The 27,378-nt window shown below is 45.0% G+C and overlaps 1 protein-coding gene across 1 annotated transcript in view; it reads left to right on the top strand.

The window, feature by feature from the left end:
• Kiaa1549l (KIAA1549 like) overlaps positions 1 to 23,583 on the top strand; it is a 265,407-nt gene extending 241,824 nt beyond the window's left edge. The window contains exons 17-21 of the mRNA XM_028767135.1: positions 4,988 to 5,338; positions 15,591 to 15,688; positions 17,362 to 17,510; positions 19,278 to 19,429; positions 23,302 to 23,583. Coding sequence (XP_028622968.1) covers positions 4,988 to 5,338; positions 15,591 to 15,688; positions 17,362 to 17,510; positions 19,278 to 19,429; positions 23,302 to 23,583 — 1,032 coding nt within the window. The remainder of the gene's footprint in view (positions 1 to 4,987; positions 5,339 to 15,590; positions 15,689 to 17,361; positions 17,511 to 19,277; positions 19,430 to 23,301) is intronic.
• The last annotated feature ends 3,795 nt before the right edge of the window (positions 23,584 to 27,378 follow it).

The raw sequence follows: 27,378 nt of genomic DNA, 5'->3' as shown, positions 1-27,378 counted from the left end.
CACCCTCTTCTGGCCTCTAAGGGCACCTGCATGCATGTGACATATCCTCACACAGATGCACACACATACACATAAATAAAAGTTAAACAAACTTTCAAAAACTTTACATATTTGAACCCATTTACGTATACATGTACACTTATTTTCTGTTTATAAAGTCATAACACAGAGAGTATATTCTGAAAGAGTATCTAAACCAAAGAACTATGCTAACAGCAATAATTTGTAGATATCTCTAATCCTCTATAAATATTTTTCATCCATGTAACATCATACTCAGAGGTTACGCGTTGGTTAGTTTTATGTCAAATTAGCACAAGCTAGTCACCTGGGAAAGGGACTCTCAACTGAGAAAGTGTCTCCATGAGATTGGGCTATCGACGGGCCTGTTTAGCATTTTCTGAATTGGTGCTTGGTGTGGGCAATCCCACTCAGCTCTGGGCAGATGGTACAACAAAAGCAGGCTGAGCACAACCCATGGAGAACAACCAGTAAGTGTCTATTCTTCCTTCTCTGCTTTGGGTCCTCTCTCAGGTTCCTGTCTTGAGGGCCTGTCCTGACTTCCTTTGATGGTGGATTGTTATGTGAAGTCAGCAAACAAACCCTTTCCACCACAATTTGCTTCTGGTCATGATATTTCTCATAGCAAGAGAACCCCTGACTAAGATGTGGTCCTTCTTAAGTTCTCCCCATTTTCTCTCCTTCACACATCACAGCTACTTTTGTTCCTCTCTAGAAAAAGCCTACTTTAAAAACCCTGCAATCCACATCCTTCCTCTCTCAAGTTTACTGCCCCCACTTCCTGATCTCTATTACAAAAGCCAGAGATTTGGTATCAGAGTATGCCCCCCCCCCCCAGAAGGGAAGGCTGTCATGGGCAATAGTCATTGTCTGTTCTGTCTGGGGTCAGGGGTAAGAGGTGTTGGGCAGGGGCAGTATGTTGGAAGTGCTCCAGCATTTATGATCTGTAACCTCTCTCATATGCATAGAAACATCTGGAAGGACATACACGAAGGTCACAATGTTAGCTGTAGTCATTCTGGCAGATTACAATGGGTTTACTTTTCTTTGTTTGGCTTATCTGTGTGTTCTAATTTTTTTAATTATTATTATAAGCAGTCATTCCTTCATTGTTTTTTTCTCCTTTCAGAATTTCTGTTGATTAACTCACACACACACACACACACACACACACTTTCCCAGTATTTTTCACTAGAAAGTTGAGAAGTGGATATACTAACTTGCAGGTTAAATAGGCTTAAAAATACATTCTCTATCCCAAAATGGGCCCAGACAGACTTGGCACTCAAGCTCACCGTCAGTCAATGTAGGGAGACTTTACTTTTGTATATATACACACAAGACATCATAAGTGAGCACAAGGGAAGGGAAGGGGCAAGGGCCAGGTAAGCCAGTGGTCATGGAACCCCTCATCTGAAAATGGACACATCTTTTATGTGTACCTGTGAGACTAAGCAAGGCAACACACGCGGTAGATTCCTCACAGGGTAACCATATCACAGGTCCTCAAGCAAATGTGAATACCCACTGTATGGATGTCTTTCACCTAACAGCCGATCAATGGCTTTAGACATATAACTCTGCACTGAGAGCTATGAAGGCATAACACAGACTGAACCCCAGAGGAGTTCAGAACCCCTGAGGAGCAATTGGTAATGGTTAACCACTTATTGCCAGATTTACTGTGAAGCACTGGGGTTTATATACTGATACTTATATCCTCCTGGTGGCTGAGATCATCTTAGTAATTATTCTATATCTGTCCTTGTCTCAGAAGTCTATTCCTGCTTTGGTCAGACTACATACCTATGGGGTGGTAAAAGATCTGTTTGTGTGTGTACAGTGGCCGACGGCTTTGACTTTTCAGTGCCTTAGCTTTCTCAGATGTACAATAAAAATAATCATATGTGTTAATATTACAGTAGGTTATTGAAAGAGTGAAAAGAGTCAGTGTATATGCAAAGTTCTAGGAACGGTGCCTGGCATGTGAGCTTCTCATCACTGTCAGCTTATAGGATCCTCCTATAGGATCGTCCTTCAGGGGCAGATCACAGTTTTATTAATTGCTGTATTCTTAACACAACCTAAAAAGCGACTAAGGCTGAAAGCAGTATTTGTCCCTTTAAAACAAGGACAAACATGGCCCCATTCTGCAGGCAGAGGGCTTGAAAGGTGTTTCCCTTCCTAGGTGGATATCAGATGACTCAAAGGACTATCGTGTTAGGAGGATGTGGCCCTTCCTAGGACAGTTAGAATTCAAGAGACAGTGTCTTAGCTGGGGTTTCTGTTGCTGTGGTGGAACACCATGAGCAAAGCAACTTGGGAAGAAAGAGGTTTATTTGCCTTACACTTCACAACACTGTTCATCACTGAAGGAAGTTAGGGCAGGGACTGTGTCTACTTTCCTGTAGCAAAGATAGTGCTACCCCTCACTAACCTAATTCAGAGAGGTGCCCTGCCCACCCACCCACCCACCCATATTACCCAGCCCCACCCCAAGGATCTTAAGGAGGAGGGGGAGAGTAAGGTAGGTTACTAAGACATGCACTCCTGCCCTACCTAACACACAACCCTAAATATACACAATATATTTACTTTTCTGACTATAGATGCATATAACAGCAATGAAAAGTGGCAAAATCATAGCTCGGTGACATTAATCTCCCACCTGGGAGGAATCTGGCACCAAATATCCATTATATATTAGGGAGAATTGAAGATGTAGGGAGGAAAGCCACGTGTGGGTAGCAACCACCATTGATGAGCCAGGAGCACAGCGGGATATGTCCAGGACAACACACCCACCTCCAGACAACTTCGAGAAAATTGTTTAACTGCTCTGGCCTCAAATTCCTCTCCTTTACAATGGAGCTTGAATTGAAGACCCTTAGGCTTTGAACGTCAATTCCAAATGTTCTCTGTTTCATATAGAAATGATCTTCTAGAAGTTGGATTCGTTATCTAAAGGATATCTCCAAGCAAAATCTCAACAGTTGGGGTTGCCAGCTTTTAGAAAACCCACTTCCTAGACAATAATTAAAAGACCTTTCTCTAAAACTGTCTCAGTGGCATGATTTGTCCTCGTATAAAGGGATAGTTTTATGTTCTAGCCCATGACCTGCCTTTGTATATGTTAAAATTAAAAAATTGATACTTGAAGTTGCTTACTATAGTTATTTGCTAATAAACCTAGTCTTAAGGTACATGGAAAGCCTAATTTTGATCTTGAACAACATACAAACAAATTCTAACTCAGTCACAAGAGTAGAAGAGATGCCTAACTTCTTTTTGCTGCTAAGTTAATACTAACAAAAAGTAAAAATGATTTTTACAACATCGTCTTCGTTAGGATTACTGTTGCTATGATAAAACACCCATGACCCAAAGCAAGTCTGGGAGGAAAGGCTTACACTTCCATATTTGAAGTCCATCACTGAAGGAAGTCAGGAACCTGAAGACAGGAGCCGAGGCAGAGACCATGGAAGAGTGCTGCTTACTGACTTGATCATCATGGCTTACTCAGCCTGCTCTCTGATAGAACCCATGACCACCAGCCCAGGGATGGCACCACACACAGTGGGCTTGGCCCTTCTGTGTCAATCACTAGTTAAGAAAATGTACTACAGGCTTGTCTATAGCCTGATCTTACAGAAGCATTTTCTTAATTGAGGTTCCCTTCTCTCCGACGACTTTAGCTTGTGTCAAGTTGACATAGAACTATCCAGCACAAACATAAATATATCACAGCTCTGACTTCTGTGATCTTTGTGAGCAAGACTTGCCCATGTGAATGAACTCCCCACTGATACCTTCCTACAGCGTTTATTTTATGCATTCAAGTGCCTCATATACACAGTAATTCAAATTCACGAGCATCTGTATGGCTAACAGCTATACTGGTAATGAGCGTGTTAATGCTGGAGACTACCTTTATCATGTCTGTACCCTGCCCTACTGCTCTAAATCTTCAAGGAGACATTCACTAATTCCTTGTTCAACCCTCTGACAATCACTATGTCATCCTTTTACATATGTTGAAGTAGAAATAAAACAGCTTTCCAGGCTGGGACATCCTTAATGCCCTTGTTTTTAGTTTCTCTGTGCACCTTAGATCTGTCTCTTGCCGTATCAGTTTCTGTATCACCTGAGCCATCCCTCATCTCCTGCTTTTTTTCATTCTGAGATTTGTGCATGGCCAGTGTGACAGTGTGCCTTAGAACTGGTAAAGAATAAGCACTCACAGGCATTCCACAGAACATAATACACAATTTACTAAACATCCCTTCATCAATAGGCAACCTAAGCTGACAGGCCGTGTAGACTTCTCTGGGAGCTAATCGGATTCAGTTATCTACCCTGCTCAGTTCTGTAGCTAATCCATGAATGACAGGGGCAGGTGAAAGAGAATGTTCTAGATCTACAGACCGCAAGCTTGAGCAGACATCTGAATCTACTGGCAAGCTCATGGAAGCAGGACACTGGGCTCCACTCAGAGCTGTTCATTCATGTCACACTATGCTTGTAGATCATCTGTGTGTAGAAGGAAGATTGTGTTGCTCCCTGTTATAAATGGAATCAGGAAACCAGCGATTTCCTAACCAATGGCTGGACCCAGGCTCATTTGTAGTGACTTGCCGTTCTTTGGGATATAGGCTACACAGTGCTCCAGATTCTCATACCCAAAGGCATCAGAGATTTTGAGAATGCCATTAATTTAATCAGTGAAAGCCATTTCTCATTATTATGCTAATTAGCAAGTCTTCCCGAACTGGTATAGCTTTGGAGACCTGAAGACGACAACGTCTCCTGTAAAACCTAGCCGACAGCTCCTGTCGTGGGAATTCCTAGACAGAGCACATTGAATATGACTTAAGTTAGCACAGGCTCCTTGACTAATCAGTCCCAGTGAATATTTTAAGCTACAGAAAAGCACTTCATTAACAAATCACTCTGTTTGATCCCACAGACTGAGCCTGAGATCATAGAAGAGACCAATGTGGACAGAGTCCATGAGCCACGGGGCTACAGCAGGGCACGGCAGGTGAAGGGCCACTCAGAGACCTCCACACTGAGCTCGCAGCCTTCCATCGATGAGGTCCGGCAGCAGATGCACATGCTTCTGGAGGAAGCCTTCAGCCTGGCATCTGCTGGCCATGCAGGCCAAAGCCGGCACCAGGAGCCCTATGGCTCCACTCAGCACCTGCCATACTCAGAGGTGGTGACCAGTGCTCCGGGGACCATGACACGGCCCAGGGCTGGAGTGCAATGGGTGCCCACCTACCGACCAGAAATGTACCAATACAGTCTGCCCCGGCCGGTAAGTCTCACCTACAATCTTTGGGTTTGCTCTTGCCACTAGATTCCAACAGGGGACCCAGAGCAAGGATTTGGGAATTTAGAGACAAGCTGTGCTGGAGTCTTTTCTCACACTTCACTCATGATCCACAGCCAAACCTTGGTCTTGAGGGACAAGTTCCTGTGGAACCTATGTGAAACCCTAGCATATTTCCTTTTCTGCTATCACCCCTGAAAGGGTTAATCCATTCTCTACTCACTGGTGGTCTTCTCCATTTTCAAACATGAACCTTAACTTAAATGTCATAAGGTATCAAAGAGCCCTGTGTGAAGGGCCTGTGTGTCGTGCTGGCCAAGAACATAGGCCGTGGGCCAGGTAAGCAGCTTGACCAGGAATCCCACCTCAACCACTGTCTGGCTTTGGAACTTCAGGAAGTTGCTTTAAGTTTCTGCTGGTATGAAACAAATAAATATGAACAATAAGCTACTTCCTGGTTAAAAAAAATAGGAAGTTCCTCCTAAGTATACAAAAGCTGATATTATTTATTATGCGTTTGCTGAGCTGGGCATGGCTTGTGAGTTACATAATCTGTGTAATGAGCCTCTGAGACAAGTACAGTGTCATTTTACAGAAGAGGTTGTCCAGTCCCCTAGAAGCTTAAGTTATATACATTTGTGAGTTGTCATTTTGGTACTGGGAATGGAACCCTCATCTTCCAAAAGAGCATGTTCTTAACCACTGAGCCATCTCTCCACTCCTCAGCACTCGGCATATTAACCATCTTAAAGTACACAGTTGGCGATATTAGACACTTTCACATTCTTGTGCAACTATTTCTTCGTCTTACAAACATGATCTTCTGTACTCATTAAAAGATAACTGCCTTGTCTTCCCTCACAGTCCTGGAAGCCAACACTCTACCTATGTCTATAAAGTAATCTTTGTCTGTATGTGATTGGTATACTTCACTTAGCATAAACTTCAAGATTTGTCCATGTAGCGTGCATCAGAAGGCCCTTCCTAAATTTTAAGGCTGTATATACCACACTGTATCATTTTGTCTGCCAATGTGTAAGGACTTGAGTTGTCTTCACCTTTGGGCCACAGTAAGTTGTAGCAATACTCACACGGGTATAAAAATATCTCTTCCAGTTCTTCCTTTCATTACTCCTCCTCACAGTATCTACCCATGAGGAGGAGTACTGAGTCAAACAGAATTCTGTTTTCTACTGACATATTGTTTTCTGCAGTGGTGTGCCATTTTTCCTTCTCTCCAACAGTGAATTTTTTTTATTTCTTCACATCTCACTGACGTTTGTTACTTTCTGGTCTCTTGACAATAGATATCCTAAAGAGTTTGAGGTAGGTCTCATTATGATTTTTTTTTTTGCATTCCTGTAATGATACTGTGTTAAGCACCTTTCCTGAAATGGCAGTTTCATTTGCCACTCATATGTCTTCTTAATATAATTTAAAACATATACTTCTGAGAAATGCTCAGGTCTCAGGAATATAAATTTGTCATTGCCATCAGAGAACTTTGATGGATACATTCAAGAAGCCCTGCATTTCTAAAAAAATGTCAGCAACTCTAAGACCACCCAAGTCACATTCCCAAAGGTTCATATCTAAAAGGATGGGAAAAATCCCACGTGGACTTACATGTCTGCCATTATAAATGCTTTCCCATGCCACCATTCATATTACAGTTTCTAAGGTCACAGTGTTCTGACAATGCACATGACGTTGGCACTGCCCCATTGGGGAAGAGAATTTCCTTCCAGAGATCTATAAAACACCCCAATCTTGACAATTATATACCCCTCCTAGGAAGTTGACCTCTGGAAAAGGCCACTCATATCCTTTCTGTGTTGATTGCCATCAACTTCAATCTCATTGACTCATTTCCCTTTATGAAAATCCCTAAACTTGACCCCCAGCCCAAAGTGGAATGGCTCCACCAACCGAAGGATCCTAGGAAGCAGTTCTAGACTCAGAGTCTGCATATTGTGGTGGTGATAAGCACAAGTCTTGCACCAGCAGACACCCTAGACTTGTCGGGTGATAATCAGTAGACTGCTTGGCATTGTGCCAGCACATTAAATTACTTGACAATGTCAATTATTATCCAGATAGTTCTTCCGCGTTGTTGGGCCTGTAGTCTATGTCTTTTTTCAACTTTCTGAGCCCACATCTCCCTCTGCTCTGTTAAGTCAGTTTAAGACATACCCTCGATGTCCCATCTCAGAGTCCCAAGCAAACTTTGCTTTTGTTCGATGACAAGTCTCAGGAGCCACTGGGCCCCTGGCTGGAAGCTGATTCTGAGAACCCATGATAGCTCTGGGCTTCAGACAGAAAGCTTTATATGATCAAGACAAGTCTTCTAATTGGTGACAAGTGAGAAGTTGCCATAGCCCTTACACCTCAGCTCAGTAAAGCCATTTAAAAGCACTGTGGGAGATGTGAACACTTTCTTGTAACTATGCATGTACTTCATAGCCATAAGGATTGAAGCATAAACCGACCTGAGGGCAGACCATCAAACCAGAACACACTGGAAAACATCTCTCCATTGTCAAGGTTTCCTTCTCTGCCAAGTGTACAGAAGATCCTGGTCTCCACGAAAGAAACTAGCCAACAGTATGCAGTGGAATTGATGATGCTTAACTCAAGACCTTGCAGAGGCCCCTGTGCTGTGAAAATGGGAAAATCAATGGGAAAAACAGTGATTTAGCAAGATAACCATGATTACCTTTTGTCTTGCAAATAAGAGAAAGTTCTCCAAAGTCTGCCAGGGGATAATTGGGAGCTGGTGTTCTTAATGTGTCAGGGCCAGCCTCGTGGCATTTATATCATAGGAAAGGGTACTGCTAGCATCTTGGGATTTCTGCAGTGCAGTTTGGGAAGCTTTGATCATATTTTACCTCTTGAATCTATAAAGAAATTGGACTCGACACCTAATGACCAATCCAATTTTGCTAGCAGCTATAATGGGTCTATGCCAAGTGGAATGAAAATATCCTACAACTCTCCTGCTGTCGAGAGAGTAAGGATTCTTAAAAAGACATCAGGGTTGGAGCACTTTTCCCACTAGACTCTTCACAGAAGAATTAACAATAATAATAATAATTAATTAATAATAATAATACTTGCCATCTACTGAGTTCCCATTGTTTTGGTTTTTTTGTTTTGTTTTTTTTTTTTTTTTTTGGTTTTTTGGTTTTTTGGGTTTTTTTTTTTTTTTTTTTTTTTTTGGTTTTTCAAGACAGAGTTTTTCTGTGTAGCCCTGGCTGTCGTGGAACTCACTCTGTAGACCAGGCTGGCCTTGAACTCAGAAATCCGCCTGCCTCTGCCTCCCAAGTGCTGGGATTAAAGGTGTGCGCCACCACCTGGCAAGTTCCCGTTGTTGAATGCACACTGATGTAAGTGCTGTGTAGACATGCTCTCCTATTACATCCACCCCCTGTGATATCGCTGTCATTAGCCCCAAGTACTCAGTTAGGAAACAGGTTTGGAAAACTAAAGAAACTTGTTCCATTTATAACAGTCACCCCTTGATGTCCACAGGAGACAGGCTCAAGACCCCTCAGAAGGCAGCAAAAGCCCTCAATACTCAGTACTCAAATTCCTCATGGGCCTCATTTGTAAATGTGCCCCACACATATGCTCCAGTGTCACCTCTAGGTTATTTAGAAAGATACAATTCAGACGCTATGTGAATAACTGTCATCTGCCTTGTTTGGGGAATAATTATAAATGTCTGTGTGTGCTCAGTGCAGATTCAGTTTTCTTTTTGAATACATTCCATCTGCAGACGTTTGAATCCCCAGTTGTGGAATCCTTGGGCCCAGGGGCCAAGCTAACAGCTCTCAATGGCAGAAAGGGTTAAAACCTATTGCTGTCTGACATTGACGCCCACATGATTTCCATCCTCTGATTAATGTGAACTGTAGGGATGTCCTTCCAACTATAATGAAAATGCAAATATCTACCCTTGGTGTATGTTCTCCTCATAAGGAAGCTGACTCGATTGGAGGAGCTTTTTCTATTCCTGTCATTGGTCATTGGAGACAAGTCAGTGGGTTTGACAAGCTTGTGTTTCTCCTTCCCCCTTAAAAAAGAGTCCTCTCCCAAACCTTTAATAATAAACCATGCCAGCATATCAGACATGTTTATAGCCACCACAGCAGCTGGAGTCACAATATATCACATTGCTCATATTTCTCCAAATAAATTTGACTCTGTCCTGAGCTTCCATCTGGCCAGGTGGGTAAGGAATTGGAGGGGATGGTCCGACCCATGACTGTTGATCATGCATTCTTGTGGGGAAAATTACAGGCCGCAGCGGTGGGGTCTGGGGAGGCTTCCACACTGCGGCGGGTCCCACATGTAGGCAGGAGGTCTAACATTCCAGCAGCCTGGAGGCTTTGGTGGTGTCAGGCCCCAATGACAGGAGGAAGTCTTTGGTTCCAAAAGGGTTTATTGTCATGGTGGATGGTGGATGGATGGATCTGGAAGTGCGCCCCGTGAAACTCAGGCCAGTCCCGAGTTAAATAGGGAGGGGGAAAGGGGGAAGATTGGGGGAGGATCGGGGGAGGATCTGGGGAGGCATGCTTAATTTGCTCTGCCCTCTGGCCTTCATTAGTATGTAAATCTCTAGGCCCTGGGGCCTCTAGTCACATCCTCTACCTGTTTACTTTGGGAGGGGCTGTAAATCTTTGGGGACTAGACTGCTTTTCAGGACCCTGGATTCTGGGCCCCCCCCCAACTCCTGCCAGTTCTCACAGAGAGTCTCGAGGTTCTAGGCACCTGCCCAGCCATGAACCAGAATACCCTTTCGAAGTCCCACACATTGTGAAGGGGGGTGGGGGGATGGTCTGGTCTGTTACTGTTGATCATGCATTTTGAAGCTCTTGGGACTCCTGAAGGCAGGATCACTGTGCCATGCTAACACAAGGCTCTTTGTCCTTGATTGTCCCTGAACCCTGCCTGTGAAAACTAGCAGAGCTCTTGATGTTTGACCAAAGCATGCTCCACTAAACTTTAGTCACTAGTCACTGGATCTACAGGAGGGCTACTGCCTGGGAAGAGAAGAAAAAAAGCTAGAGAAAGCCTCTCCCTGCCACTGCATTAGTTACCATCATGTCACTGTGACCAAATGCCTGAGGAAGCAACCTGAAGAAAGAAAACTGAATCTAGTTCATGGTTTCAGAGTCCAGCCCATGTTTTGAGGAAAGTGGAGACTAGAGATAAGATGCCCCAAGCACCCGCTGTCAGCAACCTACTTCCTCCAGCTAAGCCCTACCTCCTAAAGGTTATATAACCCCTCCTCCTTACTTACTGAGTACCTAGTTATTTCAGATTAAGTTAGAAAGCTTTAGAACAGCTTCGAGGAGCTGAAGAGAGAACTCAGTGGTTAGGAGTGACTGGTGTTCTTCTAAAGAACCCAGGTTCGATTCCAAACACTAATATCAGGTAGCTCACAACCACCTAGAATCCCAGCTCCAGAGGAACCAATGCCCTCTTCTGGCTTCATTGGACACCTGAATGCCTAGGGCATACAGTCACACAATACATACACACGCATACATGTGAATTTAAAAAAAAATTAAAAACAGCATTGAAATCGTGGTGTGATTTCATTCTCTTCTATGCTAATGGGACAGAAGGCAAGAGATGGTAAGGTACCTGAGGCCGAGCAGCTGTGAAGGATCAGTTAAGACCCAATCACAGGTTTAAAGCCATGTCCATGTACTACCTGCCCCTCAGCTCTGAATTACAGTGTGCTTCATCAGCTGTGTGATTTTTGACACGTCAGTAGACCTATCTGGCCTTCAGTATTCTCATATATCGAAATAAAGAAAGTGGCCTCGATGTGTCTTGCTCTCTTTGTGGCACTGAGAGCTTGGACAATGCTCATCCATAGCTCTCGGGAAGTGTTCCATCCATTGCTCTTGGTTGTCTGATAGATCAAGACAAACAATGTGCTTTGTTTCTCCTTGGAGTTAGATTTTAATCATCAAGTCACTGTCTTCAAATAAATCAGAACTCAGAACTATCTTTCTAGAAGACTCGATCTATAGGAAGTTACCTGTAGCTGGATATGAAGAGAGCGGATGCTTTTCTGGATGGCGGACCTTAGACAAGGCTTTCTGCTGTAGTTTAGATCAGGTCACGGTACTACTGATAAGTGACAGAGTCTTTAAGAGGTGAGGCCTAGCTGGGGAGGCGTTATATTCAGATCACTGGAGATATGCCTTTAAAAGTATTGCTTGGGACCCTGACCAAGACCCTTGGGAGTGGGAGTAAGAAGGCGCAGAGTCAATGACACAGATTCTAGGAGGTGGGTAAGCAGCAAAAGCAGATTCGTTTATTACAGGAACTGGGCAAACCTTTATTCCCCCCACACCCCCACCCCCAGCATCTCATTAGCTCTCAAGTAGCCAGATAAAAGGAGTGGTGGAACTCCAGTCTCTTTCTCTCCTTCACCCCAGGCCATGAAGACACCTCCTATGATGCATTACCACAAAACCAATGCAACTGGGCCATATTCTGATTCATCTAAATCTCCAAGTCAAAACATAAAAGGAACAAAACTTTTCTTGGATCATAGATAGATTCTCTTGAGTAGTTATAGTAATGCAAGGCTGACTGGTGCAGCTTCTAATGAAGACAGCTTAGCTTTGGCCTATGGGTCTACCACCTTCCCCTGCTAATACAAAGCCCAAGAACCCCAAGTCCACTCCTATTAGGAAGCTCCTATCCACCCTTTGTTGCTATAGTGCTACCCTTGAGGTTTGCATTTCCAGCTGTCTCCTTTTTGGTAGATGCATGTTCATAGGAGGTCCCTGCTTGCCTGTGTTCACTCCACAGAGATTTCTAGGGAAGATGGCTCCCTTTGATCCTTCACCCCTAACTCAGGTGGGCCTGAAGCATCACCTTCATTCTTTTCACATTACGATCAAAGTTCTGAGACTAAAGATTTCCCTATTTAATTACACAAAGCCTCTTTCAGCCTTGGAGACCTGAGACCCGTTTATAAAGATTGCCTTCACTTCTAAGTCTCCAGCCTTTCCTGTCCATGGAAAGAGGATCCCTCCCTAAACCCAAAAGATGTATTCTTGAATGCCAGGCTGAGCACAACAAGCTTGATTATGGAATTAGGAACTTGGCGGCCATCAAGAGTTTTGAATAATAGCTTCTAGTATTGAAGGAGGAAGTGGATCCCCATCACATGAGACCTAATAAATGCTGGACCAAAATTAATAAATGCTGGACCCAGAAAGGGGACTGTGATAGGAGACAGGACACATAGAACCTCTGTAACTTACACAGAGGGAAATAAGTATAGGAAGATTTTCTTAGCTCATGCACACATGACAATGGCTACCTCACTGCTGTTTATGTGACTACCAAAGTTCTAAGAACATAGCCCAAGAGTGTGGGGTCTGTTCTCCCGTGTAGTTGTGTGTTTTATGCCTGGAAATGCCTACCAATAAAGGGGACTCCTTTAATGCTCAACAGAAGTTCAGGACTTTTTATCAAATCTTTTAGTGATTTAGTATTAGACAGCATAGGAAGCTTTTTCTTGGCTGGCAAACTATGGTGGGTACAGAATAAGCTTCCCAAGAACCAGAGATAAAAGTAGATGTCTGCCCTCTTTGCTGAATAGCATCAGAGAGCAGAAGAGACAGAGGAGCTTCTCATCCTTTATTTGAGGAAGGAGCACTTCACTGTAGAACTGTTGAGAATAGTGGAAGGTACAGCTGGGAAGACATCCAGGACAATGGTTTTCAATCCATCCATAAATCTTGGAGTTCCAGGAGCTCCACCAGGAGCCGTCATGAAATGAGGGAAGGATCAAATCAGATAAGCTGTTTTTGAGTGCATCTTAAGGTCTGTCAAAATGGTCTTACAGATATGTGAAAATGGCCCAGTGGATAGCGCACTTGCTGGGTTCAGTGGGAGACTCTGCCTAAGAAGATAAAGTGGAAGCAGTGTAGGAGGTCACTCAACACCGTTCTCCCACTTCTGCCCTTCCGCACCTAGACTTAACGTCAGGCCTGCTCGTCCCCTAACTCTGCGTCTTTTCTTCTTGTATTTTCAATTTCCTTTCTCCCTTCCTTTCTTTTTTTCTGCAGTTCATTTTTACTAAGTTCCTCAGTTCTATTTCCAAGTTTCTTAATTCTCTGTGTATTAATTCTTAATGTACACTTTAATCCCCTGACAACTGAGTGCTTTATCCCAGGAATCCTGTTTTACAACTGAAAGTTGTTGCTTTTTGAGTGTGCTCTATCATTCCTAGTGACAATCCAATTTTGTCAGTTATTACTTTTCAAAAAATGTATCTTTATTTTAAATTGTGTGATATGGGTTATGTGAGAATATGAATTTGTTATACATGTGAATGCAGTTCCCATAGGGCCAGAAAAAGGTGTTAGAGCTGAAGTCACAGGCAGTTGTGAGCCGCCTGATGTGGGTGCTGGGAATTGAACTTGGAGCCTGTGGATAGAGTGTGCTCCTAACCATTGAGCCATCAGCCCGGGTCAATAAATGCTTTAAAAACATTTGTTACAATGTTATTTCTTGTTTTGTGTCTGGACAGCTGAAACTTGAAAGTGTTGAAAGGTCTGTGTCTGCTTCTTTGGTACTGACTTTCATTTTACCCTTCTGGTATATTTCGTAAGCTACTGTTTGTAATACAAGCTCCTATTTAATTTTTAATTGTGCTAATCCTGTGAGCCTACTTTGGGAAAGCTCCACTCCAAAGAGAATGTCCAGGTGTTTCCATCTTGGGCTTGGAACATCACCAGTTCCGCTCCCACAGAGAGGCCGAGACTTGCTGGGCACTTGGATATCTCAGGCATATCTCAGGCACAGCTGCCTCCGTTTGCCCCGTGCAGAGGCCTGATCTCATAATCGGACTTCGGCTGCCCAGCTTGTCTTCTTGGCAGCCACATCTTTTGCATGTGCTTCCTGCTCACTATCTCCACATCTGGTGTCAGCTCACAGTTTTGTTTTAGTTTGCTGAGATGCAGAGGAGGGAGGATGCTGGGGTTGTCCTCAGAGATTTCCCTTACAGCTCACAGTTTTCACAGTGCATTTAAAATGTGTGTTTTCTCTCAGACCTCGCTGCTATTACATGGGTTAGCCCTAGCAGGTAGGTTGTTTGCTTGTAGTGCTAGAGGAGGGCAGGGGACCTCTTTGAGCTCAAAGAATCCTGTTTATTGAGTCCCCTTGCCACAGCATTTTATCCTGAAGCTTTGAGGTTTGAAGCCATCATGTCTGTGAGAGTCTGGCTGGCAAGCACACTGCCCTAAAAAAATGACTTGAGCTTTGCCTACCCCAAGAGCATCTCTAGACTTTCTCTCACTACAGTAGGCCTTGGCCTGACCCTCTCTGATCTGCCTGTCTTTCTTTTAGCTCCTCACATGTTGATTAAAGTCTTTGCTTTGGTGATAGTGCCCACCCCTTATCTGTGAGAAGTGCGTTTGTATGTTGCAAAGTCTGTGCACACACAGGCCCTTGCCAATCTTCTCAGAAGCCCTCTACACACGGCATCAATGTCTCCACTTCAAAAGGGGACATTGAAATCCACAGAAGTCACCTAGGAGTTACCTAGGAGTTTAAGTCCGTTCATCAGATCCTCCTGCCTCCCAATCCATTCCTTTCCCACATTAAGCCTGTGTCCCATGAGAAAGGAAGCCACCTCCAATGAGTCATTCATTTCTCTTCCACTCTGTCATTTATTGATCTTCTCGTATGTATTGGGCACTATTCCAGCCATGATATTACTGACAACAGAACCTTGCCCTTAAAACCTCAGATTACAGTCTAGCTGGTGGCAGACAATAAATAAGCAAGCAGCCATATAATTTAGCCAGAGAGTAGTCATTTCCTTAGACAGATGAAAGAGGCTTCTAGGGGATTGTGGGACAGGATGAATGGTGAGAAGGAGCTACGGGCAGCGTCAGGAGGAACTCCAGCAGTAGGGAGAGGCAGCCCGTACCAGTACTGTGTTGTGTGTTGTGTTCTAAGGAGGGTGTGTTCTAAGGCCGCTGAGGGGCTCTCAGACTGCAGGGGTCCGTGCAAGTCAGCCACAAGAGATGAGACTGCGTGGGATGAGGCTGGGGACTGCCTGAAGGAAGATCTAGGGGAACTCCTATGAGGAAGGAGAGTCTGGCCTTGGAAGTGCACTTCCTCCTTAAAGAAGAAGCTGTGTGCTGAGTGAATTGGGTTTTAACAACAGTCTAATTTGCTTGTCTCTTCACAGGCTTACAGGTTCTCTCAGCTTCCTGAAATGGTCATGGGCTCTCCCCCGCCACCTGTTCCTCCCCGAACAGGCCCAGTGGCAGTGGCTTCCCTCAGGCGGTAACATCTTCTTATCTTGACTCTATTTGGGATATTTATAAAATATTTGACCCCTAGGGCTGTTGACTCCTGTGGACGCTGCACCAGTAAACTCAAGTGAGTTTATTGGTTCCTGTCCCTCTTCAAGGTGGTCCCATGGGCTGGAACATAGAGGAATCAAGAAATAGGGACAACGCATGCTGAGCAATTTGCATGTCTTTCTAAATAGACAGTTCCTGAGAACCCACAGTCAAAGACACTGGAGGTTGGTTGCCCTGTACCTTGATTGCCTACACCCTGACCTTGAAGAAAAGAAAATGATAGGTGTGGCTGCTTCCTGCCAAATTTGCATGCCCACAATTCCCTTTGTTACTCATAGGGCAGTGTCTCAGGGACCCCGGAGTAGGTCTGGGCACCCACTCCCTGACTTGACTTTACAGAGAGAGGCTGAACTCATGCATCTCAGTATGGGACATTTTTGAACTCTTCTATTTGTCTTTTATTGATGTAGCCAGCGGACATCTTTAATAAAGTGGGACAAGAAATAGAAAAACCAGGAGCTCTGGGGAAGGAAGGACTTATTCTGATACCCAGGGAGAGGATGACCCTGTCCTGGGGAATGCATAGGTCACTGTCCTGGCCCTGACCTACAACCTACCCAACATACTAGTTAGTGCATCTTTGGGCCACAGGCATGTACTTTGTGAAGTTTTGTTTTTTAATAAGTGAGCTTCCCTAGAAAAAGATGCTGTTTTCAGCCCTGATGGTTCAGTGTTGAGCTGGCTTGTCATCATCGCCCCTTGAGGCCAACGGCAACCTGGGTAGGTGGTAAGAAGCTGATCTGCCAAAGGTCTGCCGTGTGATTCCAGATTACCTTGCCTCTTGGGGCCCTGGTTTAGCCCCTTATCAGTAAATTCTGTAGGATTTCTCAGAAAGGGCTCTCATCAGAGTGTGTGGGGGGCAGGATCCAGGAGCCTCCCTGAGAAGGGTCTTCTGAAGCAGAACTGTGAGAGCAAACAGGCAGGGAAGGAGGGTTGAGAAATGAAGACACCCACACTGGCTATCCCACCCAATGGTGTTGTCAGATATCCCTAGCCTCCCTAAGGAAGCACAGGGCTGGGGTGAGGGTGGAGGGGGCTGAGCTATTCCTGTTAGTTCCAGGTTAGAGGTCCTTTGTGGCAGGTTTGCTGATGACACCATTTATCTATTCATTTATTATGCCAGTCCCCACCCCCACCTCCTACACCATCAGCCATCCTCACCAACACGAGGATGTCACTCCCCTCCCAGAGCATTAGACCAGGAATACACTTTAGAGGTAAAGCTGTCCACCTCATTGGCTCTTGCTGGTATCATCCCCTCCTAGGTCTACCATCCCCAGCTAATACCCAGAATTAATTGCCTTTCTACTTTTCCATGGAAATTAAATATTCTACTACCCAGAACCATCCTTAGAGAACTAACCTCAAACAGGAGAGAAAAAGAAAAAAAAAAAAAAGAACCACCCAGCCCTACTGCTGCAGGTTGGGGCACCTCCAGCCACATTGACACCACCAGCAGTCCTTTTACTAATTGGGGCAAATCAGTCCCAGGACCTCATGAGGATGGGGCTGGAAGGCGTGAGGCTACTTCTAAGTGCAATGTGACCTTCCAGTGCCTCAGGCACACTCACAGAGCCCCTCTACCCTGCCCAGGTCCACCTCAGACATCGGCAGCAAGACCCGGATGGCAGAGTCCACGGGACCTGAGCCCACCCAGTTGCATGACAGTGCCTCATTTGCCCAGGTGTCCAGAGGTCCTGTGTCCGTGACGCAGTTGGATCAATCGGCTTTAAATTACTCAGGTGAGCCAGAAGAGGAAAGCTCCTTCCCCTGTGCTGAATCCTTCCAGTCCACACAAACTCCCACTGTCAGGAACCAGAGCCATTGCAAGTCAGGGTCCTCTGACTTCACTGGCATCAACCAAAAGATACTGGTTTTTACTTCTTAAGGAAGGAAGGAAGGGAGGGAGGGAGGGAGGGAGGGAGGGGGGGAGGGAGGGAGGGAGGGTGGGAGAGAGGGAGGGAGGAAGGAAGGAAGGAAGGGAGGAAGGGAGGGAAAGGAAAGGAAGACAGGCTGAAACTAGGCAAAATGCCTAGTTATGCTGAAGTTAAAGTAGTGTCACTATGTCTTCCTATTTCAGGTTTCTGTTTATTTTACCTTCACAGCATGACACTTATAGCTATCCCTCCCCAAGGTGACCATTGTCCTCCGGCTCTAAGTTTTAGATCTATGCTATACTATGTACCTATACAAAGATACATGCTGATGATATATGCATTTTAAATTTTCAAAACTCATATGCTACACATTCTTTCTGCACCTTTTTTTTTTTTGACTCAACAAGTTCCCAGAGCTTCTCCAGAAGGCTGTGTAAGCACAAGTTAGGTGCTCATTTCCACCTCCATGCTGATGTCCTGAGACATGCTCTGCCATGGTCCATCCTCTTGATGGGCTGAAGAGTCATTTCCAGGGTTTTTTTGGTGGTTTTGTTTTTGTTTTGTCACTGACGGACAATGCCAAAATGGAACTGGAGGTTTGCACATGCCCTAGTTTGTACATGACCTGGTTGAATTTTTATTGTATTCATGCCATACCCTCATGGTTAAACCTGCCAGCACCAGTTGTCAACACTTATTAAACTGTGATTTCCAGGAATTCCTCTGGTGAAACCCATTCCTTTTGATTGTTTTTGTTGAATCTTTAAAACCGTATGTCCTCCCAGGAAGAAAGCACCTGCACCCAAAGTGTGCTTTCCTCTGGACAAGGTCAAGGCTATTTGGGATAAGATGAGGGAGTGGACAGGTGTTCTGTAAAGGAGTCAGACCTTCAAAGCCTAGAAAGCCAGTCTCAGCCACAACAGATGATGCCTGCCATATTGACTAGGCAAGTGATGAAGGCTGTATCAGGCCCCCTACTTCTTCCACAATGACCTGTTCCTTGCATCCCCTAGCCTGGACCAGTGTCAGAGGCCTACCTAGGTTTCCAGCTTCCTGAGCTAGAGTCTATTCAGGCTCAGTGGGAAGGATACCAGCCAGACTTTCTACTTCCTCTTAGGGGATAAGAGGGTGGTAAAAGGGAGGCACTGCTAGCCCATGAAGCAGCTCATGAAGTGGGAAAAAGGTGAATGCAGTCCCTACCCCCTACAAAGAGAACACAGCCTGGACCTTAGCCCCACTTGGCCTCTATACCAAATACCATGAGTAGGGCACCACCTGCTCCCCTTAGCAGTCACAGTAACCTTGGAAGAGCTCCAGTAAGGAAAGCCAGGTAGGCTCCACCTCAGCCATCCTCCTTGCTGTAGCATTAGCTAGAATCTCAGCCCCCGTGGCCAGGGCTCTGCTCTACAGGAGATGGAGTCCCTATGGCCTGAGTCTCCTCTGCCATATATGGAGCTGCTTCAAAATTATAGCCCATAACATGCATCTCATGTCAGGCCTGATTCACTGAAACTTCGGGCCCACCAGGCAGCCAGGTAGTCTGTGAAATGGGGTTTATTTGGCTCTGGTTGAGTCAGGGTCTGGATTCAGAGTCCAGCTTTTCCTGATCTTCCACCCACTTCCTCTGCGCAGGTAACACGGTGCCAGCGGTGTTTGCCATCCCAGCTGCCAACAGACCCGGCTTCACCGGCTACTTCATCCCAACACCACCCTCATCCTACAGGAGCCAGGCCTGGATGTCCTATGCAGGAGAGAACGAGCTCCCTAGCCAGTGGGCTGATTCGGTGAGACCCCTGCTGATGCTCTCATAGAACTCCCCTTGTTAGACACGCCTCCCCACTCTGGGAGAAAATGAGATGAAAGACAAAGACCGGTGTCTGGCTCTCTCAGGACCCCTCTCACCATGCTGGTGGATGAAGTGAGAAATTTTAAAGGAGGCAGTGTTTAGGCATGTGACCTCTGATGGAGGAATCTGAAACTTAATTTCTAGCATACATTCAACCTCTTCCTAGCAGGGTGACTTTAACCAAGTAAGTTTTATAGTAGTAACTACCATCTGTTTAGTATTGTGTTTGTGTGTGTGTGTGTGCGTGTGTGTGTGTGTGTGTGTGTGCCAGACCCCATGTCAGATGTTTCATTAAACTGTCTTATTTAATCTTCACAATTTGGTCAAGTGAGTTTTATGATTTCCACAACTACCCCCATTTGGCAGATAAGGAAACTGAGGCTTAGTCTCATGATATAACGTCTAAGGCCACACATATAGAAAAGAGCAGAGACCCGAGTTGTAATTCATATTTTTCAAACACTTTGAAGTGTTTATTAACTTGAATTTTTCAGTTGTCACATTCTATAAAAGTTTAGGTCAAATATCAGCAAATGAAGCCTCAGGAACCCTGAAACCACTGTATGGTAGATCCCAAGACTTCCTGCTTGACTTCTACCCAAGGCTTTGTTTGTCCTGGTCATTTGATATCTCCCTTCAATCCACGCAGGAATGTGACATGGGAATTCCCTTCGATCCACATAGGAATGTGATAACTAACTGCCTTTGGAGTTACCAGACATGGTCATGCAAAAAATAAAAAAATTTAAAAAAACGGAGCCACCTATGATGTCCTCAGTGGGTTGTCTGGTCCCTACATAAGCTTACCTGCTATACATTAGGAAGGCTACTCCACCAGCATGATGTTCCCTGCATGCTTTGGTCACTTTCAGCATTGGTCTCTGCCTTTGGAATAAATTACTAGCATTGAGAAACACCTTGACACTAGACTCTGGCAATCTCTTTGTCCAAAGCCCTGGGTTCACCATGCCCTGCAACAGGTAGTTACATAGAGTTTCAACAACACCACCAGTGGTGAACCTATGTGTATAAACCTTCCTATTAACCAAAGCTTACACCTTTGGTTTCTAAAATATAAAAATACATACCACATTGCATATAGAGTATATCTGAAATGAATGGTCTCTATTCCCTCTCCCACCTCTAAAAGATTTCAGAACCTTCCCAAACATCACCACTAGCTGAAGATCAAGTTCAAATACATGAGCCTGTGAAATATAGTTTACATTCAGAATCACAACATAGGCTTATTAGGAGCTTGTGCTGTGATGGATTGGTGATGTCTGTCAAGGAGTAGTACTTGCTGCTCTGGATTCTGGCCAGCAAAGCATAATGGTGCTAGCCTACAAAGAGCCTATTTCCTCATTTCTCCATTCCTGAGACCACCCCAGTTGGCTGTCCCTTGCTGATTCTAGCCACTAGCATGAAGGCTTGATGTCACAGAGGGTGTTGTGTATTGAGTCTCTCTACTCTGGTTCATGCAGTGAAATGCAGCAGCTTCCTCCTCACACATTTGGCACCTACTGGCCATCCTTCAGTGACTTGCTACCTGTGCCCAGAACTTCAGGCTCTGGGAGAATTATACTAGGCATAATTCTGAGCATGAGACAGGCAGAGAGAACGTGACGGGTGGAAGGAGCTTGCTTTCACAAAACTGATGGCCTGAGACAGGTGGTGATGGCCCCAGGAGGAATGTCTGCCACACCAGAGAAACTGCATGGAAACACTTGGCTGGTGTCAGGCTGGGAAAAGTCCCAGAAAGAATGCAAACTTGAGCTGTGACCTTAAAGGCTTCCTGTATTCTGGCCTTGGTTCTTGGTCAGCTCCTGTCACTCATGTATTCTTAGCTCTTGTTGCTGGATAAGTGGGACAGTCTGAATCTGGGCTTCCTCCATAGTACAGGATAAGCCTTTCAGTCCTTGTGTGTAGAGATGATAGCAGCTTTTTGCCCCTTTTAATTTACAAAGTTCTATGGAGAAATATAAACCCCAAACTCAAACTTAAGGCATCAATCCAATTAATTCCCTTGAGTGGGTCCTCACGGCCTCACCTGGACCACTGAGGCAACCTCAGAGCCCATTTCTGCCAGATCCACCCAGACCTTGATGAAGTTGGCTTCTCTTCTGCTGACGCCCATGAAGGGTTCCCAGAAACCTACTCCCTCAAGAGGGCCAGCATCCTGCCATGTACTCCCCTATCCAAAATGTCTGAATGTTTGTGTCACTCTGATTCTTCTTCCAAATTCCCAATGCTAAGGTGATGGCTTTAGTAGGTAGGTCTTGGGGAGGTGGTTAGTTTGTTAGGATAAGACACTTGTGAATAGGATTAATGTCCTTCAGAAGCCTCCGCACAGCTGCCCAGCTGCCTCGGTCATGTGAATGATAGGAAAAGGCGGGAGTTAAGAACCAGCAAGGAGCCTCTCACCAGACACTGGAGTCCCCAGCCTTCATGGGTATAAGAAATAACTCTCTGTTCTTTATACGCTCCCTAGCCAGTGATATTTTGTTACAGTAGCCTGAAGAGATTAAGACAGCTCTCCTGCTCCATCCTCCCCAATGGCCCCAGATGAGCATGCTTGTTAACGGAGGAGGCTGGGTGTGGTGGTGCATGTCTGTAATCCCAGAAGTCAGGAGACAGAGCTGGGGGGACCACCAAGACCAGCGTGATGCCCAGCGAGTGCGTCTGTGAACATGATACACATGACACCTGAGTGGGCACCAGGCCCACTACAGAGACTCAGCCTTTACTTCCCACAAGTGTGTCCAAGACAATGGGTAGATGCAATAAAGAAGCTCTGTGGACTAGCATTCAGTTGTTTTTAGATAGGACACTTGGGGGACACAATTCCCACCCATTCACACACACCCGTACCCCTTTGCTCTTGTTCTCCCACCTGTCTGTCCTTCCTGTCCAACCTCTTGAGCCTGGAAATGCCACCCCCACGCACGTGTTTTGTGCCTGCCCCACAGGATCGTCCACGGTATATCCCACTGTGTCCTCTGTACTCATTTCTCCAGCATTCCAGCCAGCATCCCGGGATATACAGGTCTTTGTGGACCAACTAGCATTTCACATATGATACTGTCTCTGTGGGAAAGGCACTCCTGGATTCGAAGTCTTTTGTTTGCCTTACTTTTAGAGACTTCTATACAGTTAAGTAAAGAGTGATGTGTCTCCACTTTCAATGAAAGAAGTTTTTTTTTTTTTTCAAGAATGTGATAGTGTACCCATATCGAAAACACTGTAGTGCACAAACTAATTCTCTGTGCTTGGGGCCAGGTACACCTGTGCAAAGAATGTCTTGGTGGCTCAGTGGCTGTTTCCTTAGATGGTCCTGTCTTTTGCTTCATTGTTTTCACCTATGAAATAAGGATAATGACACCTACCAGTAGATTGCTGCTTGCAGGATTAAATGAGATACTGTGTGAAAACCATTAGGGTTCGATGGATATTAGCCATTGTTATTAGTAAAACTTGTAACACTTCTGTTTACTCAGTTGTGCTTAAATTAAAAAGAAAGCCAGAGTCACTCAACTGTGAGCTCCAGTATATTATTAATGTTTTCAGCTAGGTTGAAAGACATCTATTTAATCTATCCAGACAGCATACTTAGTGAGTCCAAGGCTACTAACTATTTGCTAAAGAAACTGACTCCAGGTTTGGATGGTTATAGCTGTGCGATAGCCCATGATTTCAATTCTCCTCTAAACCTCTTTCCTTGACCTCTTCCCCATCCTGCTTCTGGTATCTTATGACTTGAGCTTCCTCCGAAACTGAGTGCCTTCTCTTCTCTTCCAACCTCTTGTGCAGGTCCCTCTTCCTGGGTACATCGAGGCCTACCCCCGGTCACGTTATCAACAGAGCTCCCCCTCCAGGCTCCCTCGCCAGTATAGCCAGCCAACCAACCTTCACCCTAGCCTAGAGCAGGCCCCTGTCCCCTCTGCAGCTGCCTCACAGCAGAGCCTGACAGAAAATGAGCCTCCAGACACTCCGTTGACTAACATCTCCACTGCAGCCCTTGTGAAGGCTATCCGAGAAGAAGTAGCCAAGTTGGCCAAGAAGCAGACAGACATGTTTGAGTTCCAGGTCTGAAGCCTCAACTCTGAGGGGATCTGTACTTGAAGACTGTGAGGCAGCCAACAGGCTTTGAGTTCCTCTCCCCTAATGTGTGGAGGCTCCAGATAATAAATAACAATACACAAGGTCTTTCTCATCCTCGGATTCTAAGAAAATCAACACTAGAGCTGCTGGAAAACCAGAAACTTGTGAACCACTGGATTCTGACTTCTGCAGCCAATGTGTGTGTCAACAAGTCCCTGCTGGGGACCCTGTGCTTGCTATTCTGTTGGGCTGAATGTTTGGACTGTGGGTGGACTGTCCCTGAGGAGCCCTCGCCGTGACAGGCACAAGCTGGTTCCTGCCCAACGTCCCATTTTCATAAATCACCAGAAGGGAGAGAATGCCGCTCTGTCTTCAGTGACCTCTGCATGTTCTCTTTCTGTGTTAAAGGCAACACAGGAGTGTGATTAACCACCAGACTGTACTCTTGAATTGAGCCATGACCGTGATCGCTTTAAAAAAATCACCTCTAGTCTGTAAGGGAGATACTGACTCTCCAGCCAAGAAACTTGATTCTCTTTGCTTTTAAAGGCTCATGTTCAAAGTCAAATGAATTGGATGGAAATCAGTTCCAATGGCTGTGCCTATAAATAGTCCTGACTCCTTTTCCCCCACCTGTTAATTAAAGGCCAAGAAAGAGAGCTGATGGGCCAGAATGGCAGACTTGTGTTGACAGGCTGTTTAAAAGGTGTTCTCATTTTGGAAATAGAGCCTCCTGCAAATCGGTATCCATATGAAAGAGAACCGGTGCTAAGAGGCTTGGGAGCCTACAAAAGAGAAGCAGTTGTTTGTGGAGGTTTTGCTTTGTCTGTATTGAAGATGGCGGGAGAACCTGGCCATCCGGAGGGAATAATAGATACATCAACTTTAACAAGATCTGTCTCCTACTCAGTGGCGTGCAGCACGCATTGCTGAGAGGTATGAAGCAGACCATCGCTGCATTAGACATAGGACAGGTGGATCCACAGTCACCCCAAGCTGCAGCCTCTGTTCCTAGAAACTTCTGAATGTAGAAAATCTTATCTGAAATTAAATTAAAGCATCTTTTAAAAAGTCTGTGGAGTTCACCAGTTCTCCATAGTGGATGGACACAGTAGGACGTTTGCTGAGATGGCAGGGATGCGGCTACCTTGGGGGAGTGATGTCCCTTGTCACTCTCCATGGTATGAAGCATCAGCCTACAGAGTCCTGGGTGGAAATACTGCCTTGTAGCTCTGGGGTGCCAGCCACAGATGACCCTTCTGTGCAAACAAAACTGATTGGGGGTTCCGGAAGTAAAGGAAACTCTCTAAGTTTCCGCCTTAGCTTTGGGAGCCATGTATGGTGTCCGTGGGCCAATTTGGTGTGTATTGGGGAACATGGTCCTACCCTGCCTTTACCCATGACCCATCATCTCGCTTCCGCTGTACCGTGTCCCTCTGAACCCATCTATGCACTGTCTTCATGAGTTTCTTTGGTCTTTACTAAAGGAAGAAAGAGGAGAATAGGGTTGGAACTGATTAGAACGGGATATTCAAACTGTCAAAGCACAGAACTTTCCCAAGAAGCTGTTTTTCTTTCTCTATGGCAAACTGTCCTTTCTGGAATGTTCAGATATGATAATGTTGTGGAATCCCTAGACAAGTCTCTTGTGGGGATGATGTTAGGTAGCCCCCTTTTAGTATGCTGGTTGATCTTTCATAGCGTTAGTCTTTTGTTACTTAATAAGAAATCAGCTATAAATAAAATGTATTTTTGTAATTTCCATGTGTACATATGGTATATTTCTACCAGTGGCCGGTTATAGTCCAAATCCGAAATCAGCTTGCAGAACACTGTGGCCGGTGCAAGATTTACTGACAGACTAACTCGATGCCTAAACCCATCCCCACAGGCATTCAATGCCCTTGAATGAACAAAGAGCCAAAGAAACTCAGCCTTTTCATGCAAATGGTGTAAGTCTAATAAGGCCAGCTACATCGCTCCACTCAGCTTTCCATCAGTGTGGCATATCAACATGGGACTTTGTGGACTTAGTAAATGCTTGGACTGTGAGCAAGAAGTTGCTAGACTATAGAATATGAATGCTTCAAAAAGACAGAGTCTAAGCTTTGGGCTCCAGTAACTTCCAGGAAGATCATGAATCTAGAGTTAACAGTGGTATGGCTCCAGATTGCTACCAAAATGGAGCTGCCGCTTACTGGAGCCTTGGCAGAACCCCATGAAATGTTTAGTTCATCAGGACAAGTAAAATACAGCATTATAAATCAGATGTCCTTTTAAACTAGACACCATGGGTTCAAGAAGTCTATGCAAAGAAAACCTTAAATTAATGAAAAAAATTAATATGCTCATGTCTTTCCACCATGATTAAAGCCTCCTGGGACTAAGATGTCTTTCCTTCCCTAAGGAGTCTCCTAATCTTATAGAGGCGGTAATTCCCGGGATAGGAGACTTAAGTTCAGATGGTTAAAATCACATGATATAAAAATGAGATGCGGTTCCGCAGGAGCCCAGAGGAGGCAGCAGTGAGCTCAGATCATCATGACCTTCTAGACAGTCACAGAAGCCATAGAGCATCTCAGTGGTTTGCAAGGAAGAAACCAAACTCCAGACAAGTGGAGGGTTGAGTCCAAGCCAGCTGAGTCATGCCCGCCTGCTCTCCATTTCACCATGCTGCCTGTACACGTGGGGACACATTTCTTTAACTGTGCCCAGAAAAAAAAATAAAACAAACAAACAAACAAAAAACAATAGGCAGGGTTCGTGAGAGAGATTCCATAGTACTCTTGCAAAAAAAAGAAGAAGGAGGAGGAGGAGGAAGAGAAGAAGAAGAAGGAGGATGAGGAGGAGGAGAAAAAGAAGAAGAAGAGGAGGAGGAAGAGGAGGAGGAGGAGGAGGAGGAAGAAGAAGAAGAAGAAGAAATCAATGTAGCTGTTTCCAGAAAGTTCCGCTGAAGAAACTATGTCCTTAGTTGCCATTGAAGGTGGTGGTGGTAACTTACTCATCCAGTACCGTGGATAAAAAGGCAAGCAGGGATGCTCTGACACTGTCACTGCATCAGGTGACCCAGTAGGGTGGGAACATAAAGGCCTGCTGTGTGGCCTGGTGCCTGAGATCTGAGGCTGTGCAGGAACAAGACAGTAACTGTGAGCTATGGAATTGGGGGGAAGGGGTTACGTCGCCTCTGGAAAAGTTCGAGGCAGCTCACTATCCCAAGAGGAATAATGCTGTGCACTCATTATTTTAAGAGCCCATAGAAAAAAAGCAACAGACAGACAAACCAAAAAGGGGCATGCAATTTCTGGATAATCTTAATTCAAGAAAGAAAACGGTAAGCTCTGTGATTCAGAAGAAAGCCCTCTGTGGGGGTAGGTAGAATGGAATGCTGTGGCAGTTTTACATCTAAGTAAAAGTGATGTTTCCCTCCCAGGCAATACTTGAAATGGATCAAAAAATATTGACTTCATATAAACGAGCCCCATTTTTCCCACATAGCACACAAGTACTCAAAAGTTTGCTGAATAATGAATGTAACGAGTTTTCAAGTTTTAGAAAAAGGTTTGAACTTAAAAAACCCAATCTTAGAGTTTGGACTTCCCTTACAAAGTTCAGTCCAAGCCCCCTAAGATGTTAAGTATAATTTAGCTTGTGACCACCCGGGATCCAAGTACTGGGAGTTAACATTCTGTCATCTAGTCGACCCTCAAAGGGGTTCTAGTCTCAAGGATCAGAAACCTGTCCAGCCTTGCTCCAGCTCAGAGGCTGACTGGAAGAGACTGGGGCAAA

The sequence above is a fragment of the Grammomys surdaster genome, unplaced genomic scaffold (genome assembly GCF_004785775.1).
Source record: "Grammomys surdaster isolate TR1022 unplaced genomic scaffold, NIH_TR_1.0 170, whole genome shotgun sequence".
Lineage (NCBI taxonomy): Eukaryota > Metazoa > Chordata > Mammalia > Rodentia > Muridae > Grammomys > Grammomys surdaster.
This window is presented reverse-complemented; position numbering and strand designations above follow the sequence as displayed.